Source organism: Ranitomeya variabilis, chromosome 6 (assembly GCF_051348905.1).
Source record: "Ranitomeya variabilis isolate aRanVar5 chromosome 6, aRanVar5.hap1, whole genome shotgun sequence".
Classification (NCBI taxonomy): domain Eukaryota; kingdom Metazoa; phylum Chordata; class Amphibia; order Anura; family Dendrobatidae; genus Ranitomeya; species Ranitomeya variabilis.
In genome coordinates this window covers 79,013,915-79,033,279 of record NC_135237.1, presented here as the reverse complement: position 1 = coordinate 79,033,279, position 19,365 = coordinate 79,013,915, and the positions used below count along the sequence as shown (strand labels likewise).

At 45.5% G+C, this 19,365-nt stretch overlaps 1 protein-coding gene across 2 annotated transcripts in view; it reads left to right on the top strand.

Moving 5' to 3' along the window:
- Positions 1–19,365, top strand: part of VILL (villin like) — a 93,768-nt gene that overhangs the window by 41,668 nt on the left and 32,735 nt on the right. For both annotated transcript variants that reach the window (XM_077268708.1, XM_077268707.1), the window contains exons 3-4: positions 10,423–10,497; positions 18,338–18,534. In XM_077268708.1, the coding sequence (XP_077124823.1) occupies positions 10,423–10,497; positions 18,338–18,534 (272 nt within the window). The remainder of the gene's footprint in view (positions 1–10,422; positions 10,498–18,337; positions 18,535–19,365) is intronic.

The following is a 19,365-nucleotide window of genomic DNA, read 5'->3' as shown; positions in this document are numbered from 1 at the left end:
TTGCCCAGTCTACCCATAGATAGATAGATAGATAGATAGATAGATAGATAGATAGACAAAAGGAAAAGTAGGAGCAGCACCAAGACAATATGGATGCAGAGCCTCCCTGGTAAGCACCAAACTATCCAGACAAAAAATAAGGAATGGAGGCAGCACACCAAAAAGGTATGGCAAAAAAGTGTGGTTTATTAGCCCTTGGTGGCTGGCAATGTTTCAGTTGTTAGGGTTCACACATAGATATGGTAGATAGAAAGATTTTCCATGAAAAAAAAATGTTTCATTTTCACAAGTACAGTAAGAAAGTACTGTATATAAATTATTTATTCATCTGGACAGACATTAGGGGGCTGCTCTATAATGAGCTTTAGGATCCATACTATTCTTTTACGGAATGTTCATGGCTTGAGAAAGGCTCACAGTTTGAAGAACCGAAATGTCGCACATACATGGGTAAATATAAACCACAGTTTTATTTTCACTATCTCATGTCTGAAGGGCTACCATTTTATGTCATGAGTACAGTCACATGTAAAAGTTTGGGCACCCCTGGTAAAAATTACTGTTATTTTGAAGAGTTAAGCAAGTTGAAGATGAAATCATCTCTAAAAGACCTAAAGTTAAAGATGAAACATTTATTTTATATTTCAGGCAAAAAAATATTAATATATTGTCATCTTTTACATTTTAAAAATTACATAACGGAAAATGGACCTATTCAAAAGTTTTGGCGTTGAGGGAGATTTGTGTGCTCAGATAAGTTTGACTAAGGTTTCAGACCTTAATTAGCCTGCTAGGCTTATGTCTTGTTCACTATCATCATTAGGAAAGATCAGGTGATGCAAATTTATAAAAACCCAGCGTCATCTAACCTAGTGCCAAAAAAAACAGCAGCCATGGGTTTTTCTAAGCAGCTGTCTAGCACTGTGAAAATGAAAACAATAGAGGCCCACAAAGGAGGAGAAGGCTATAAGAAGATAGAAAAGCGTTTGCAAGTTGCCTTTTCCTCAGTTTGAAATGTAATTAAGAAATGGCAGTTTACAGGAACAGTGGAGGGCAAGATAAGGTCTGGAAGACCAAGCAAAATTTCACAGTGAGAGCTGCTTGTAGGCTTGCAAGAGAGGGAAATCAGACCCCAGCTTGACTGCAAATGACCTTCAGAAAGATTTAGCAGACTCTGGAGTTATGGTACATTGTTCTATTGTTTAGAGACACCTGCATAAATATCGCTTTCATGGAAGATTCATCAGAGGAAAATCTCTCCTGCCTCCTCACCATAGAATTCAGTATCAGAAGTATGCAAAAAAAATCTAAACAAGCCTGATGCATTTTGGGAACAAGTCCTGTGGACTGTTGAGGTTAAAACAGAGCTCTTTAGCCACAATTATCAAAGGTATGTGTGGAGAAAAAAAGGGCACAGAATTTCAGGAATATAATCTCTCACCAACCATGAGTTTCCCAAGGAAGAATGGATGAAAATCCCTCAAAACGAGAACTGAAAGTCTCTTGGCTGGCAACAAAAAGTGTTTACAAAATGTGATATTTTCAAAAGGGGATGTTACTAGGTACTAACCATCAGGGGCGGCGTCAGCACCCGGCGTACCCGGGCAAGTGCCGGGGCCCTGGCGAGACGGGGGGGGCCCATTTATGATAGTACACACTGTCACGGTCTACATCCCTGCTGTGCGTGTACAGTGATCAAATCAAATCCCTCATCATCCCCGGCGGCACCTCGGCAGCAGGGGGGCAGACAACAGAGCTCTGTCTGAGCCGTTTCGCTGGCGCCTGGTGCTGCGCAGCTGCAATAGCAGCAATACTCACCTCCGCCGGCCCGTCACCATGGATACACAATACAGATAGAGTCATGTTGTGAATTTGGATTCTGGGCTCCCCCGGTGGCTACTGGTGGAATTGAACTGGTGTCTTCATCTTCTCTGTTCACCTGTTCCCATCAAGATGTGGGAGTCACTATATAACCTTGCTGCTTTGTTAGTTGCTTGCCGGTCAACAATGTTATCAGAAGCCTCTCTGTGCTTGTTCCTGCTCCTAGACAACTACTAGATAAGTTGGACTCTTGTCCATGTTTGTTTTTGCATTTTTGTTCCAGTTCACAGCTGTAGTTTCGTTACTGTGTCTGGAAAGCTCTTGTGAACAGGAATTGCCACTCTGGTGTTATGAGTTAATGCCAGAGTTTTAAAGTAATTTCTGGATGGTGTTTTGTTAGGGTTTTTAGCTGACCATGAAAGTGTTCTTCCTGTCTTCTGCTATGTAGTAAGTGGACCTCAAATTTGCTAAACCTATTTTCATACTACGTTTTGTTATTTCATCTTAATTCACCGCCAATACATGTGGGGGGCCTCTGTCTCCTTTCGGGGTATTTCTCTAGAGGTGAGCTAGGACTTATTTTCCTCTGCTAGCATTATTTAGTCCTCCGGCTGGTGCTGGGCATCTAGAATCAACGTAGGCATGCTACCCGGCCACTGCTAGTTGTGTGTTAGGTTTAGTTCATGGTCAGCTCAGTTCCCATCTTCCAAGAGCTAGTTCCTATATATGCTGATGCTATGTTCTCTTGCCATTGAGATCATGACAGTTTGACCGGCCCACAAAGTGTTAATTGTTTGGGCTGAAGCAGGAGATAGAGAAGTGTTTAAGGGAAATTTTTTTTTTTTTTTTTTTTCCCTTCAGAGTTTTGCTGTCTAGCCCTTAATTGCTGTCTAGCTGCTTCTTACCTCCTCTTAACCCTTGAATGGCTCTGTGTCCACCTGTTTGTAATGGATCTTCAGAGTGTAACTGCAGGTTTGAATAATCTCGCCACGAAGGTACAAAATTTGCAAGATTTTGTTTGTCATGCACCTGTATCTGAGCCGAGAATTCCTTTGCCGGAATTTTTCTCGGGGAATAGATCTGGGTTTCAGAATTTTTGAAATAATTGCAAATTATTTTTGTCCCTGAAATCTCGCTCTGCCGGAGACCCTGCACAGCAGGTCAGGATTGTGATTTCCTTGCTCCGGGGCGACCCTCAAGACTGGGCTTTTTCATTGACACCAGGGGATCCTGCGTTGCTCAATGTGGATGCGTTTTTTCTGGCCTTGGGGTTGCTTTATGACGAACCTCATTTGGAGCTTCAGGCAGAAAAAACTTTGATGTCCCTATCTCAGGGGCAAGATGAAGCGGAAATTTACTGCCAAAGATTCCGTAAATGGTCTGTGCTTACTCAGTGGAATGAGTGCGCCCTGGCGGCGACTTTCAGAGAGGGTCTCTCTGATGCCATTAAGGATGTTATGGTGGGGTTCCCTGTGCCTGCGGGTCTGAATGAGTCCATGACAATGGCTATTCAGATCGATAGGCGTTTGCGGGAGCGCAAACCAGTGCACCATCTGGCGGTGTCCACTGAGAAGTCGCCAGAGAGTATGCAGTGTGATAGAATTCTGTCCCGAAGCGAGCGGCAGAATTTTAGACGGAAAAATGGGTTGTGTTTCTATTGTGGTGATTCTACTCATGTTATATCAGCATGCTCTAAACGCACTAAAAAGCTTGGTAAATCTGTTTCCATTTGCACCTCACCGTCTAAGTTTATTCTATCTGTGACCCTGATTTGCTCTTTGTCATCTATTACCACGGACGCCTATGTCGACTCTGGCGCCGCTTTGAGTCTTATGGATTGGTCCTTTGCCAAACGCTGTGGGTATGATTTAGAGCCTTTGGAGACTCCTATTCCTCTGAAGGGGATTGACTCCACCCCATTGGCTAATAATAAACCACAATACTGGACACAAGTAACTATGCGTATTAATCCGGATCACCAGGAGATTATTCGCTTTCTGGTGCTGTATAATCTACATGATGATTTGGTGCTAGGATTGCCTTGGCTGCAATCTCACAACCCAGTCCTCGACTGGAGAGCTATGTCTGTGTTGAGCTGGGGATGTAAGGGGGCTCATGGGGATGTACCTGTGGTTTCCATTTCATCATCTATTCCCTCTGAAATTCCTGAGTTCCTGTCTGACTATCGTGACGTCTTTGAAGAATCCAAGCTTGGTTCGTTACCTCCGCACCGAGAGTGCGATTGTGCCATAGATTTAATCCCGGGTAGTAAATACCCAAAGGGTCGTTTATTTAATCTGTCTGTGCCTGAACATGCTGCTATGCGAGAATATATAAAGGAGTCCTTGGAAAAGGGACATATTCGTCCATCGTCATCTCCCTTAGGAGCCGGTTTTTTCTTTGTGTCAAAAAAAGACGGCTCTTTGAGACCATGTATTGATTATCGGCTTTTGAATAAAATCACTGTTAAATATCAATACCCATTGCCGTTGCTGACTGATTTGTTTGCTCGCATAAAGGGGGCCAAGTGGTTCTCTAAGATTGACCTTCGTGGGGCATATAATTTGGTGCGAATCAGGCAGGGGGATGAGTGGAAAACCGCATTTAATACGCCCGAGGGCCACTTTGAGTATTTAGTGATGCCTTTTGGTCTTTCAAATGCTCCGTCAGTTTTCCAGTCCTTTATGCATGATATTTTTCGCGATTATTTGGATAAATTTATGATTGTGTATCTGGATGATATTCTGATTTTTTCGGATGACTGGGACTCTCATGTCCAGCAAGTCAGGAGGGTTTTTCAGGTTTTGCGGTCTAATTCTTTGTGTGTGAAGGGTTCTAAGTGTGTTTTTGGGGTACAGAGAATTTCCTTTTTGGGATATATTTTTTCCCCCTCTTCCATTGAAATGGATCCTGTCAAGGTTCAAGCTATTTGTGATTGGACGCAGCCCTCTTCTCTTAAGAGTCTTCAGAAATTTTTGGGCTTTGCTAACTTTTATCGTCGATTTATTGCTGGTTTTTCGGATATTGCTAAGCCATTGACCGATTTGACTAAGAAGGGTGCTGATGTTGCTGATTGGTCCCCTGATGCTGTGGAGGCCTTTCGGGAGCTTAAGCGCCGTTTTTCCTCTGCCCCTGTGTTGCGTCAGCCTGATGTTGCTCTACCTTTTCAGGTTGAGGTCGACGCTTCTGAGATCGGAGCTGGGGCAGTGTTGTCGCAGAAAAGTTCTGACTGCTCCGTGATGAGGCCTTGTGCCTTCTTTTCCCGTAAATTTTCGCCCGCTGAGCGGAATTATGATGTTGGGAATCGGGAGCTTTTGGCCATGAAGTGGGCTTTTGAGGAGTGGCGCCATTGGCTTGAGGGGGCCAGACATCAGGTGGTGGTATTGACGGACCACAAAAATTTGATTTATCTTGAGACCGCCAGGCGCCTGAATCCTAGACAGGCGCGCTGGTCATTATTTTTCTCTCGGTTTAATTTTGTGGTGTCATACCTACCGGGTTCTAAGAATGTTAAGGCGGATGCCCTTTCTAGGAGTTTTGAGCCTGACTCGCCTGGTAACTCTGAGCCCACAGGTATCCTTAAGGATGGAGTGGTATTGTCAGCCGTTTCTCCAGACCTGCGGCGGGCCTTGCAGGAGTTTCAGGCGGATAGACCTGATCGTTGCCCACCTGATAAACTGTTTGTTCCTGATGATTGGACCAGTAGAGTAATCTCTGAGGTTCATTCTTCTGCGTTGGCAGGTCATCCTGGCATTTTTGGTACCAGGGATTTGGTGGCAAGGTCCTTCTGGTGGCCTTCCCTGTCACGAGATGTGCGAGGCTTTGTGCAGTCTTGTGACGTTTGTGCTCGGGCCAAGCCTTGTTGTTCTCGGGCTAGTGGATTATTGTTGCCCTTGCCTATTCCTAAGAGGCCTTGGACGCACATCTCGATGGATTTTATTTCAGATCTGCCTGTTTCTCAGAAGATGTCTGTCATCTGGGTGGTGTGTGACCGTTTCTCTAAGATGGTCCATTTGGTTCCTCTGCCCAAGTTGCCTTCTTCTTCCGAGTTGGTTCCTCTGTTTTTTCAAAATGTTGTTCGTTTGCATGGTATTCCTGAGAATATCGTTTCTGACAGAGGGACTCAATTCGTGTCTAGATTTTGGCGGGCATTCTGTGCTAGGATGGGCATAGATTTATCTTTTTCGTCCGCTTTCCATCCTCAGACGAATGGCCAGACCGAGCGGATTAATCAGACCCTGGAGACATATCTGAGGTGTTTTGTGTCTGCTGACCAGGATGATTGGGTTGCTTTTTTGCCATTGGCGGAGTTCGCTCTCAATAATCGGGCCAGCTCTGCCACTTTGGTGTCCCCGTTTTTCTGTAATTCGGGGTTTCATCCTCGATTTTCCTCTGGTCAGGTGGAATCTTCGGATTGTCCTGGAGTGGATGCTGTGGTGGAGAGATTGCATCAGATCTGGGGGCAGGTGGTGGACAATTTGAGGTTGTCCCAGGAGAAGACTCAGCTTTTTGCCAACCGCCACCGTCGTGTTGGTCCTCGGCTTTGTGTTGGGGATTTGGTGTGGTTGTCTTCTCGTTTTGTCCCTATGAGGGTCTCTTCTCCTAAGTTTAAGCCTCGGTTCATCGGCCCGTATAAGATATTGGAGATTCTTAACCCTGTTTCCTTCCGTTTGGACCTCCCTTCATACTTTTCTATTCATAACGTTTTTCATCGGTCATTATTGCGCAGGTATGAGGTACCGGTTGTGCCTTCCGTTGAGCCTCCTGCTCCGGTGTTGGTTGAGGGTGAGTTGGAGTACGTTGTGGAGAAAATCTTAGACTCTCGTGTTTCCAGACGGAAGCTCCAGTATCTGGTCAAGTGGAAGGGATACGGCCAGGAGGATAATTCTTGGGTGAATGCATCTGATGTTCATGCCTCTGATCTGGTTCGTGCCTTTCATAGGGCCCATCCTGATCGCCCTGGTGGTTCTGGTGAGGGTTCGGTGCCCCCTCCTTGAGGGGGGGGTACTGTTGTGAATTTGGATTCTGGGCTCCCCCGGTGGCTACTGGTGGAATTGAACTGGTGTCTTCATCTTCTCTGTTCACCTGTTCCCATCAAGATGTGGGAGTCACTATATAACCTTGCTGCTTTGTTAGTTGCTTGCCGGTCAACAATGTTATCAGAAGCCTCTCTGTGCTTGTTCCTGCTCCTAGACAACTACTAGATAAGTTGGACTCTTGTCCATGTTTGTTTTTGCATTTTTGTTCCAGTTCACAGCTGTAGTTTCGTTACTGTGTCTGGAAAGCTCTTGTGAACAGGAATTGCCACTCTGGTGTTATGAGTTAATGCCAGAGTTTTAAAGTAATTTCTGGATGGTGTTTTGTTAGGGTTTTTAGCTGACCATGAAAGTGTTCTTTCTGTCTTCTGCTATGTAGTAAGTGGACCTCAAATTTGCTAAACCTATTTTCATACTACGTTTTGTTATTTCATCTTAATTCACCGCCAATACATGTGGGGGGCCTCTGTCTCCTTTCGGGGTATTTCTCTAGAGGTGAGCTAGGACTTATTTTCCTCTGCTAGCATTATTTAGTCCTCCGGCTGGTGCTGGGCATCTAGAATCAACGTAGGCATGCTACCCGGCCACTGCTAGTTGTGTGTTAGGTTTAGTTCATGGTCAGCTCAGTTCCCATCTTCCAAGAGCTAGTTCCTATATATGCTGATGCTATGTTCTCTTGCCATTGAGATCATGACAGAGTCACTTCCGGGCGGCGCTGGGTCATCTGTCCTGTTACTTCCGGTCGGCTCGTCTTCCTAAGAGCAAGAAGACAGAGCCACCATCCAGGACATGAGGACAGCCTGGTCTAGCAGTGCCAAGCAGGAGAAGACGGGCAGCAGCTGCAGTGAGTGAGGAGGTGCACGGTCGGTGCCCTCTCCTGTGTGTCCACAAGGAGGGCGACGGGCCGGCGAAGGCTAGCAGCAGTGACTGTGAGTGAATCGTCTTCGGTGACGGTCCCCGACCCCAACGCTGCGCATTGCGGGGGCTGGGGGGGAATGAATCGGAATGGGATGCAGGCAGCCTGCTGCTGACTGACTCTGAGCCTGGGTCTGCTGCGTGAGTCACTGGACCTTTTACTTTCCAAATCTGATCTCAGCCAGTGTCACCCATTTTAGGTTTTGCCGCCGCTGCCGCGGTTATATACTACGTCACGGGGCTGTGCTGTGTTATATACTGCGTGCGTGGGCTGTGTGGGTTATATACTGCGTGGGCTGTGTGTTATATACTGCGTGGGCTGTGTGGGTTATATACTGCGTGGGCTGTGTGTTATATACTGCGTGGGCTGTGTTATATACTGCGTGGGCTGTGTGTTATATACTGCGTGGGCTGTTATATACTGCGTGGGCTGTGTGTTATATACTGCGTGGGCTGTGTGTTATATACTGCGTGGGCTGTGTGGGTTATATACTGCATGGGCTGTGTGGGTTATATACTGCGTGGGCTGTGTGGGTTATGTTGACTTATATAAAGCCCTTCTGCTGTATGGTATTGTAGAATTTACAATAGCTATCGCTCAGGTAAGAAGTTAAATCTGGCATTGTATTATACTTTTTTATTTCTTATCTGTGCATCATGAATCGTGGTATGTGTTAAAGGGGGGGGGGCCCACTGAGACTCGTTCGCCCGGGGCCCTCAAAAACCTGGAGCCGGCCCTGCTAACCATGCAGGGTGGCTAAACTTTTGCGTTGCCCAGTTTCCTTTTTGTAATTTTTTAAATGTAAGAGATGAAAATATATATTTTTTTTGCCTAAAATTCAAAGGAAATGTGTCATCTTTAACTTTAGACATTTTAAAGATCATTTCATCCTCAACTCGCTTAATTGTTCACAATTACAGTAATTTTGACCAGGAGTGCTCAAACCTTTACATGCCACTGTATATGGAAGATACTGGGTCGGAGCCCTAAGGCTTGCACCCGTTTTCTGTATCAGTTTTGTGTAGTGCTGCTTTATTTTGAAGATAGATAGATAGATAGATAGATAGATAGATAGATAGATAGATAGATAGATAGATAGATAGATAGATAGATAGTCTCTAAACAGATATATTTCTATTCCATAGATAGATTTTATAGGTAGCAAAATATATTTATGTAGAGACCATAATGACAAGGCTTATTTCATTCTATTTTTTATATATCAAAAAAATATAAAGTAGAATATAGAGTAGGGATGAAGTGAGTCTTGTTAATAAATTTAACTGAATCATTTGTAGTTGCTCATCAGAGAGTAGACAGAGACCGAACCCCGGGGCTCTCCCATTATACTAAATTTAGTCATCAAATATTAGTCACACAATAGTCATATGTCAGATAAAGAGCATCTGTCGGTGTTTTTCAGTGTTTTCCACCCATTGACTTGAATGGGTGGTGAAAAAGCCCCAAAAACACAGGTATCCAGGTTCCGCTGCTATATATGCCCAAACCTGATTCTATGGAATAGGACTATTTTTTAACATTAAACTTTATCAGTATGCAGAAGAGACAAATCTAGATTGCCAAAACCGCATTCTGTAAATTCACTATATGGATATCAATATCTTATGGTTGATAACATTTCTATGACTCACAAATATTTTTGGGGTGGTTGCATCTGTGACGTACTTTAAATGACATTTAAGAAATTAGTCACAACTTGATTGGCATGAACAACAGGCCTCAGTCGTTGCAGCCGTATGCCACTTCTCAAACGATTGGTGTAACCTCTTCCTGGATGTGTGGCAGTTTCCAGCACGCCTCTAGTCTTTTTGGTGCCTAAGTCAACACCCCTCCCCTAAATAAGATGTATACATTGACTGTGTATCTATAGGTGAAAATGTTGCCCCCTTCTGTCCAGGAAAGGTGTTGCATGTGGCAGATTTCATTCCAAACCACATTTGTATTCTGTGTACTCAACACCAACGTAAGTCCAAACAGACTAACTAAAAACGAACTAAAGCGAAGTTCCCATTCTAAATGTTTTTCCACTGCATATTTCCGTGGTTAAAAGAAATTGGCCCTTTACAGTTTACATAAATCTCATGCACACTGTGCTATTTTTCCCTAGAAGGGAACGTGTTTTTGATCCTTATACTGCCTTGTTTGCCGGGGTGAACGGTCTGCAGCAAACTGTGTCATGTTGTGTAAAGTTAGACAAATGTATCCGAAGAAGGACCAGGCGTATCATCCAGTAGGAGCCACCATGATAAATCCTGCCCATTTTGTGGCCTAATGGCCAATCGGGTGCACCAGTGTTTGCAGGAACACTCGCTCCTATCGGCCAGTATAGACAGGACGGCAGTCACCTGATAAATGAGCGACACGCTCGTTCATTGAGGGGTGATAGTTTTTATTCCAGTGAACAAATCATCGTTCTCGGCAGCACATAATGATGTGTCAGCCAGTGACGTGCTGCTGATAACGTGATATTCTGTGCACACGGAACAACCAAATTAGCGGTCGTTCTGCTCACGTAGATTATCCATCTGCCCCGGCCGCAGTGTTACTAATGACCACCAGTTTCCTATTGTCTTTAGCATCTGTTCAGACATTGTATTGCATGTAGTTCATCTTTTTTTTTCCCCCCAGAAAATGAAAATGGTTCCGCTTCCTGAGAAGGCCTATGGGAGCTTCTTTGAAGGCGACTGCTACATCATTCTATTTGTAAGTACATAGTAATATTTCAGGGGAGCGTTACATCCATTGTGCAGCATATGTACAGTGCTTCACGTCACATCACAGCTTACTGAAGTGGAAAGACTGATGAAAACTCTCCGGGAGCTTCCATTCAGCAGACACCTCCAGGCGCTCGGCACAGAAGACAGGTGTTTTACCATGCGTGGGATTTACACATGGAAACTCCCAGACCCCACAGCTGCCATACTATTCCCACAATACAATAGCCATAGCAGCGAGCTCCCAGCATGCTCCTCTGCAACCTAACAGATTACTATGGCAACTCCCTGAATGCAGGAAGATCTCCTTCCTTTGAGTTGGAATGCTTAAAGGGGTTGTCCACTACTCAATCAACTGGGGGTCTGCCCTCAAAAACTAAAAACTATGTATACTCCCCTCCTGTAGCGGCATCGGTACAGTGATGTACCCAGCGGGTCTTGTGACTGCAGCAGCCAGTGAGCAGACGCTAATCAAATGCAGTTCATTAATATTCCATCAGAGTAGATATCTGATGCAACAAAATAAGTATAGGCAGCTGTAGATCAATGGCGACTGATTGGCTGGAGCGGTCATGTGACAAAGACAACACTATCACATGACCCCTTGGAAACAGCAGCAGAACAGTGCCACTGTGGGAGGCAGGTATCCATTGTTTTTACTTTCTATGTGTCCTTAAACTGATTAATCAGGGTTTGTCCAGTGGTGAGAGAGGACCTGTCACCAAATGAAAAGTGCTCAGTCTCTATGTGATTGCAGACTTGTGAATCCCCACATCACGCAATGCTCTCACTGTCAGGATTCTCCAGTGCTAGAACCGGGAGCGGGCAGTGATGTGGCCAAAAGTACGCGATCTACATACTTTCGGCCATATTCCTAAGAGAGATGTCTGGCGTCGCTCAATACACTTCTATTGAGCGAGGCTGCACACATCTAGTCGGCATGTGACGGCATGTATGCAAATCACATGCTTCCAGTCACATGCCCGCCGCTCTTGACGCTGGCCCTGGAGACTTGTAGCATAATGCCATAGAACACCTTTAAGTAATGTAGGAATTCATCCTATACTCAATTGCCTTAGTAATCTCTGAGGTTGTGTAAGGTGCACAGGGTGGTAGTCATGGTCGAGGGGCTGCGTTACCACGCCCTGGCACCCTACAAATATAGAGTGTCACAGTTCCTTAGTGTTGCGCTGTGTACAATGCCGTGTACTTACTTTCAGGCCAGAGGCCTCCGCTGCAAGTCCAGGATCAGCCTCACACAAATCAGAGGACACTTGCTTCTTATTAAACAGTCTGAGTTCAATTGATGATACAGCACACTACTTTTCCAAGTTCTCTGTTAATTTAGCCTGAACAATCCCTTCACTTTCTGGCTCCTTCGGCCCCCGGGATACTCTGTGCGGCACCGCAGTGCTCACAATACCCGTCCTGCCTCCCTCATACATTTTCCTGTCTGGCTTCCACTGTATGGAAGGGAATATGGCATGCTACCCTTTGCCTAGTTTGGGCCGTAGGCTCTGGACATTACAGGAGTGTCCACTGACGACCGTTGCTGACATTCTCATACTGTCAGAACAGTGCTTACTTCTCGTGCCCTCCAGCCCCTTGACCATGAACTCTTTCTAAAACTTTATTAATCTTTAAATATAATCTAACCATGAAGTTCTTCTCTTTTTATATGGCCTGATCCCTACCCACGCTTGGCTTGTCCCAACTGTCATGTTATTGACAGGGACAGTGGGCACCTACCCTGTCCCTTGAGCTAGGGGAACCCTGGGCTATCCCTGTCCCACAGATTACTCCTGATAGTGGAGACTTGGGGTCTTGTACCTTGCTTTGCTCCTATAATAACACTTATCTGTTTCCTCCCCCATCCAGGGAGGTATGAGACAAAAATGTATAAGATAACACAAATCAGACAGACAGGGGTAAACGGACAGGGATAAAGGAAAACTACAATCATGCAAAAACACTTACCAAACAACCCAGTGGGAAACAAGGAAGGAATAGGTGGGAAAAAACAAATGAGAAGAGATTGGGGGGAATCACTCAAACCAAATCCACGCATAAATATCCTGAATACAACAATAATCCCCTGCTACAAACTCTGAGCACTGCAACAACTCCAAATCAGGAAATGGTAAACCTATCACTGGCAAGGTCAGAAGCAAGGAGGAGGGTTCTTATACCAGCAGAGAATAATAAACTCAGAACAGCTGATACCACACAAGACAGAGAACTCCAGGAGTCCAACTAAGCTGTTTAACCCTTGAAGCATCAGAGCAAAGAAATCCAAAACTGCTAAAAGGACGGTGAAGCCATTGTAACTACCGCAGGTGTATGGGTGACCAGACGCTGCAATTGCCTGACCCCACTCTGTCGCGGTGTCCCGTGACACCAAACATATTAACTGTGTATAACCCTGTGCACTACTTCCTATAACTAATGTGCCTACTTTCTGTATATTTCCCTTTCCTAATCTAAACTATAAGCCCTATATTACACCTTATGTCCTAAACCTACCTCTATTCTTTCACTACACGCTACACATTAATAACATTGTACATTAATCACAATACATTTGGAGAACCACATACGTTAGTGCCTATAAAACTCTATGCAGTTTCACATTTTACAACAGCCACAAAAATGCAATAAAATCACATATAAGAACACACTCCTTTACAAATGCTATTATGGAGAGGCATATGACACTCTTAGGCTGCCTTCACGCTAGCAGTATTTGGTCAGTATTTTGCCTCAGTATTTGTAAGCCAAAACCAGGAGTGGGTGATAAATACAGAAGTGGTGCATATGTTTCTATTGTACTTTTTCTCTAATTGTTCCACTCCTGGTTTTGGCTTACAAATACTGATGTAAAATACTGACCAAATACTGCTAGTGTGATGGCAGCCTTACAGTGGCAATATCGCAGCTCAGACCTATTTACTTGAATGGTGCAATTCCACAAACACACCATAAACAAGAGTGGCACTGTTTCTGAAAAAGACAATGAAACTTATTTTTTTCTTTGTTCATTGGACTCGTTTATAGCTTATCTATATAAAACTGGAAAATAAATCAGGCTCCATGTTCATCCGACTTGTATATGGAATCTTTTACCAGTGGTGAAATAATAAGGGTGACGGGAAGGACAGAATGTGCGTGTTTGCTAATACTCACAGAATTAAGCTGAATTCTGCCATACCTTAAATAAACCCTGCACAGAGCAAAACGCTCAGGATTAGCAAACATTGTGCTGCGCTTTTGTTATATTCTCACATGAAAAACACCTGTCACAGAACTAACATAAAATACATGGAATATTCTTCATGCCATGTAAAAAAAAACCCACAGGGTTCCAGGGAAGGACCCAGGGGCCACAGTGCAGGCACAGTATATGGCCCCTGCGCTTATACATTTGGTATGAGCTAACCTGACTGAAATTTATTGTGACGTAACGGCTGCTTGACTGAAATCTTCATATGATATCAAAGCCGTTTGCCTGACTAAAATTGTGGTGTTATGGAGATTAAGGGTATGTGTCCACGTTCTGGAATACATCCGGATTAGCTGCGGATTGAACGCTGCGTCTTTGTAGAACACAGCATGTCCGTTTAACTTGCGGCGACGCTCCGTCTTCGCAAGGTAAATCACAGGGCCCTATGTAAGGGGGTGCGGATGATTCTGGATGTGTTCATTGAATCACCGCACATACAGAAGGGGGCGGCACTTTGAGCGGAGCGGGTTTTCTGCTCCGTCCAAAGCGCCTTGATTACGGACCGTGGACACATACCCTTACTTAAAGGGAATCCGTCACTTTTTTTGTTACCTCAACTGAGAGCAGAATGTAATGTAGGAAAAAAGACCCTGATTCCAGCAATGTGTCACTTAGATTATTAGGTGCAGCAGTTGTGATACAATCATAATTTTTACATGTAGCATGTAGCAGAGCTCAGAAAGCTGCCCCCGCCCACACCACAGCTTTCTGTGTACATTGTCTATTGACAGTGAGCTGCTTATCACAGGAGGGGGCATGGCAGAAACACTTGGCACAAGAGAGATAATCAGGGGAATGATTAACTCATGGTGATAAAACATTGTATGGAAACAATAATAAGTGACATGGATCGCCCCCAGGCGCAGGGCAGAGGGGGACTCGCTACCGGGTACCTCTGTCTCGGTTCTGGGGATGTCACAGTGGCCCGACCTGGTCCGTGGCCCTGCTAAGGGGCGCCCAAATAAAGGTGATAGTTGAAAGTTTGTCAAGTGTTCGTGACGCCACCTGTGGTGTTCGGTCAGGGTGACCGACGCTGCTTAGGGGTCCGCTGGGGTGATGTTATGGCAGCTAGATGGAGTACCTTCCCACAGGTGAAGTATGTCCCCAGGGCTTCCCAGTAAAGTAGATGATGATGGTGTAGATCGCTGTAAATGACGAGGACACCGGGTTGCAGTCTCTTTACCTTTTACTGTAGACTTCGGCATCCACAATCCAGAGCACTGCTAACAGGGCTGGCTGAGTCCGGCTGGTCCGAAGGTACATCCAGAGTTCCCTTTGCAGGTGGAAATCAGTAGCCTTCCTACTTGCGCCTGTGTGTTGTAGTACTTCCCTGCTGAGTACCACGGGATAGTCCTCACAACTCTTGTGTATGTTTCTGATGTTCTCTCTCCGTCCCCCAGATGGTATGGATAGGTCGCACCCATATGACTGGGGTAGGCCTGGAGCTATTTTATAGGGACCCTAGAGACACCCCTCTCCCACAATTGCCTCCATTGTCTTCATAGGTGTAAAGGTGAGACAGCCAACCTAGAGTTAACTGCCCTGCCGTTGTCTGAAGTAATGCGTAGAGTCAGTACTTCCTCGGTGTTCCGGCCACCGGCTACGCGCCTCAGAAGGATGTTGCCGATCTTAAGGCAGGACTCCTCCTGGTATTATCTCCTTGTGCTGTGATCTCGTTTCTCACTTCTCCACAATATACTCCGCTTTGTGTCCTTTCTTAGGATGCTGCCGCAATCAGGTGCAGGCGCAGCTCCGTAACGTTCTATTTCGTGCTAAGTCTCTGCCAGGATCCCACCCCTGACAGGGACCTCTGTCTGCAGCTCAGATGTTCCTCCTTCTCCCCCTGTCTGCCTGACAGGTCTTCCCTGGGTCTCACCCAGACAGCTTTCTGACTAACTTCCTATCCAACCCCCAGTTTTACCCGAGTGTGAGGAGTGGCCTAATAGATAGAACCCTTTGCTCCCCCTGGTGGCCGGAGTGTGAAGTGTAGTGTGTGACTGTGATACCTGGTCAGGTGAACTCCTTTAGTGCCATCAGACGTACCATCACTCCCCCTGGTGGAAGAGCGACAATACTGCACGACCAGGACTCTGGGGCGCTGCAGACACATCCCTGAAATCAGTCTCAGCACATATATTATGCTGTCTTCAGACTGCATAGCAAAAACCTGTTGACAGATTTAATAAAAACACAGTTGTGATATTGCCGTAGTGATATAATTACCTGATTAAAAGTAACTTGTGATGTCACAGATGTTTAAAGGAAACCTGTCAGAAACCTTTACCCCGCCCCAAAACATTAATATGATTATGTGTACCTTTAAAAGATCCCTTTATGTGCCCATTTTGAAGTTGCATTGGGGCATGACGACGCACTTCGAGTTTCTCAGCCTCACACTGTATTCCCTCTCCTGGCTGACTGACCATTAACCTTGTACCGGAGCAAACAATCTGTAGTCCAGCTATGGGAGAATGTCTCATGGTAGGAAGTATAGTAAGCGGCTGAGAATCTAGAAGAGAATCATCAATCATCACAACTCAATGTACTTCCAAACACAACTTCAAATTGGAATTTTTACCTACTGGAGCAGCACTTTGGAGTCATAAACGGATCGACTGGCTTCTCTTTTAAAGAGCTACACAATCATATTAAAGGGAGCCTGTCACAAGGTTTGTACTATATGGGATAAGACCACCACCTTTCAGCCCTCATATTCAGCATTCTAATATACTGTATAGATGCCCCCCATCCAGCCAGCAACAAAAGTAAAACACCTTTTATTATACTCCCCTGTGGGTGTCGCTGGTCTTGGCCCGGTGCCACCTTTCTTCTTGCCATCCTCCTTTTGTGCTTTTTGTGGATGACATGACCTACATCATCCACACAGTGTCCCTGGCATTGTGCTGCTGCGCAGGCGCGCTTCGCTGCCCTGTTGAGGGCAGAGCAAAGTACTGCAGTGAGCATGTGCAGGAAAATGGTCAAACAGCCCCGCTGCATGCGCACTGCAGTACTTTACCCTGCCCTCGTCAGGGCAGAGAAGTACAGTACACCTGCGCCGGAGCTTGATGCCGGGGACACTGTGGGGATGATGTCGGATGCGTCATCCACACAAAACACAAGAGGAAGACGGCATCGAAAGAAGAAGGGAGGCACCGGGCCAAGACCAGCGGCACCCCTCGGACCGCACCGCCCCACAGGTGAGTATAATAAAAGGTCTTTTTCTTGTCTTGGAGGTTGAATTGGAGGCATAAATACAGCATATTGGAATGCTGTATATCAGGGCTGATAGGTACTGGCCATTTATCATATGGGGCAAACCTGGTGACAGGTTCCCTTTAATGATTTGACTGGGTATGGGAGGGATGGTAAAACCTTCTGACAGGTTCCCTGTAAATGAATAAAACCTACGGTGATGTGACAACCGCTAACTGGTCTACCACCTACTTATGGTATCACAGAAGCTAACCTAACTGCATCCATAGTATGGCGTCATTCCAGATTACCTGATGGAAACACAACTGTGATGTCAAATCAGCTTGACTGACCAATTAAGACGTTTGTGACAGCAGCTTACCTGCCTACACCTGCCTGCTCGACCACTACATTCTAATGGGGCATTTCAGAGCCCCATCTGTGGGGTCCCAGCAGTCAGATCCCCAGCGATCAGCAAGTTGTCACCCATCTTTTGGGAATAACCTCTTAATAGTTCACTTGGCTCCCAATTACTGATGCACTATTATTAGGGTGCACCTGAAATTAGTGCACAAGTGCTAGTATGTACAGAAGAGTCAGAATGCGGAGCTCGGATACAATTAGCCCACTCCTGACAAGCCAGCTACTGGATAGTGGGGGGGCTGGCCACAGGGTTACCGGCGGCACAGAAACGGTCCATCCTGATCAACATACTTATCTTCCGTTGGGGTTCCCTTTTGTTTTTCTCACCCATTCCTCCTTCCCCATACCAGTCTTCTTCCATTTTCATATCTGACCATTATCAGAAGGTCAGTCTGCTTATTAAAGGGGTTGTCTCCACTGAGGAAACCCCGATAGCCCCCTTTGTAAATTAAGTAGCCCCAATTGTAATTAAGCAGCCCTTATACATAAAGTAGATTACATTATAAAATAAAAAAAAATGTGTGCTCCCCTCCTGCATTGGCACTGCTCCATTAGTTTCAGTGCCGGGTCTGCCGGGGTTTGCATTGCATTGGGGTGCCACATGAGTGCTGCAGCCTTTTGGCGCCCACTACTGGGCTGTTGCTCTCACTTTTTTCACGTGTTCTACATTCTTCTGAGGGCACAGCAGCCCAATAGCAGCAGGTAATGGACATCTCCGTTAAGGCAGGGAGTCTACAGAAAGTCAGTCTCACTATTTCCAGCTACCCCATGAATTATGTTTGCCTTACTTGACATACATAAACCTAATACATACAACCTTGCAATTTTGGTCATAAATATGGTCACATTTTTTAAGTAGGAATTACTGTATTTAACTAAATAAGCTACTAATTGTAGAAAAGATGAGAATCCACAATTTTCTCCTCTCTCGTAGATCAAGCAGTCACCCAGTGGCATGTCCAGTGATCTCCACTACTGGATAGGGAAGGACTCGACTCAGGACGAGCAAGGAGCAGCGGCACTGTACACAACTCAGCTGGACGAGGCTCTAGGAGGGAGCCCAATACAACACAGAGAGGTGCAGGGCCACGAATCGGCCACCTTCAACAGCTACTTCAAGAATGGCGTTATGTAAGTGCGTTTTAGGGTGCGTTCACACAAAGCTTTTTGATGTGTTTCTCTCTGCATGAAACCCCGTGTTTGTAATGACATGCACAATGTAAAAAACTACAGAAGAAAAATGTTGAAAGAATTGACATCAGGGCCGGACTGGCCAGGGCCTGTCCGTTCATGGGCTGCCTTGTCTGCTACGTTGTTAACAGAATCGGTGTTCTCAAGATACCCATACTGTTAAGAGTTGTGGCGGAGCACAAAGTCGCTGACTCCCTCACTTACCCAAGCAGGCCACAGGTATCATTAGACATATTGGTCTTGTTGTAAATCTTCCTTTCCTCCATCCAGGGTAATATTAGTAATATATCCCATCTGGTTCATGGGGACGGAGACAACATGGCCCTGTGTGATTTCAAATGCCAGGGCTGATTCAGCCCCAGTCCGTACCTGATTGACATGCTATGTTTTTTTTTTAAAAATGCCCCACAGGTCAAAGTAGGCAAGATTTTAGAAATGTCATTGTTTTTACGGTTACTGTCAAAGGCTGTATTTTCTCTGCCCGAAAAAATTATGCATTAAAAACACTATGGCCCTATAGGGGTCGGGGGCCAGGGCAGCAGCCATGGCCGACAGCAATCCCTGTATCACTCTCTGGCCCCCTTTCCGCATCAGTTGCGAATTCTCTGCGCCATCTGGACTTGCCCGGTACGGTGATGTATTCCTCACAGACAGTTTCAAAATAAAGGAGACACGCTACGGCTTAACTTCTATATGAACTTGTTTACTCAGCACAACTTGCTCCAATACAGGCACCTCGGGTATCACAGTCAGTACCTTCTTCTCTGTCCC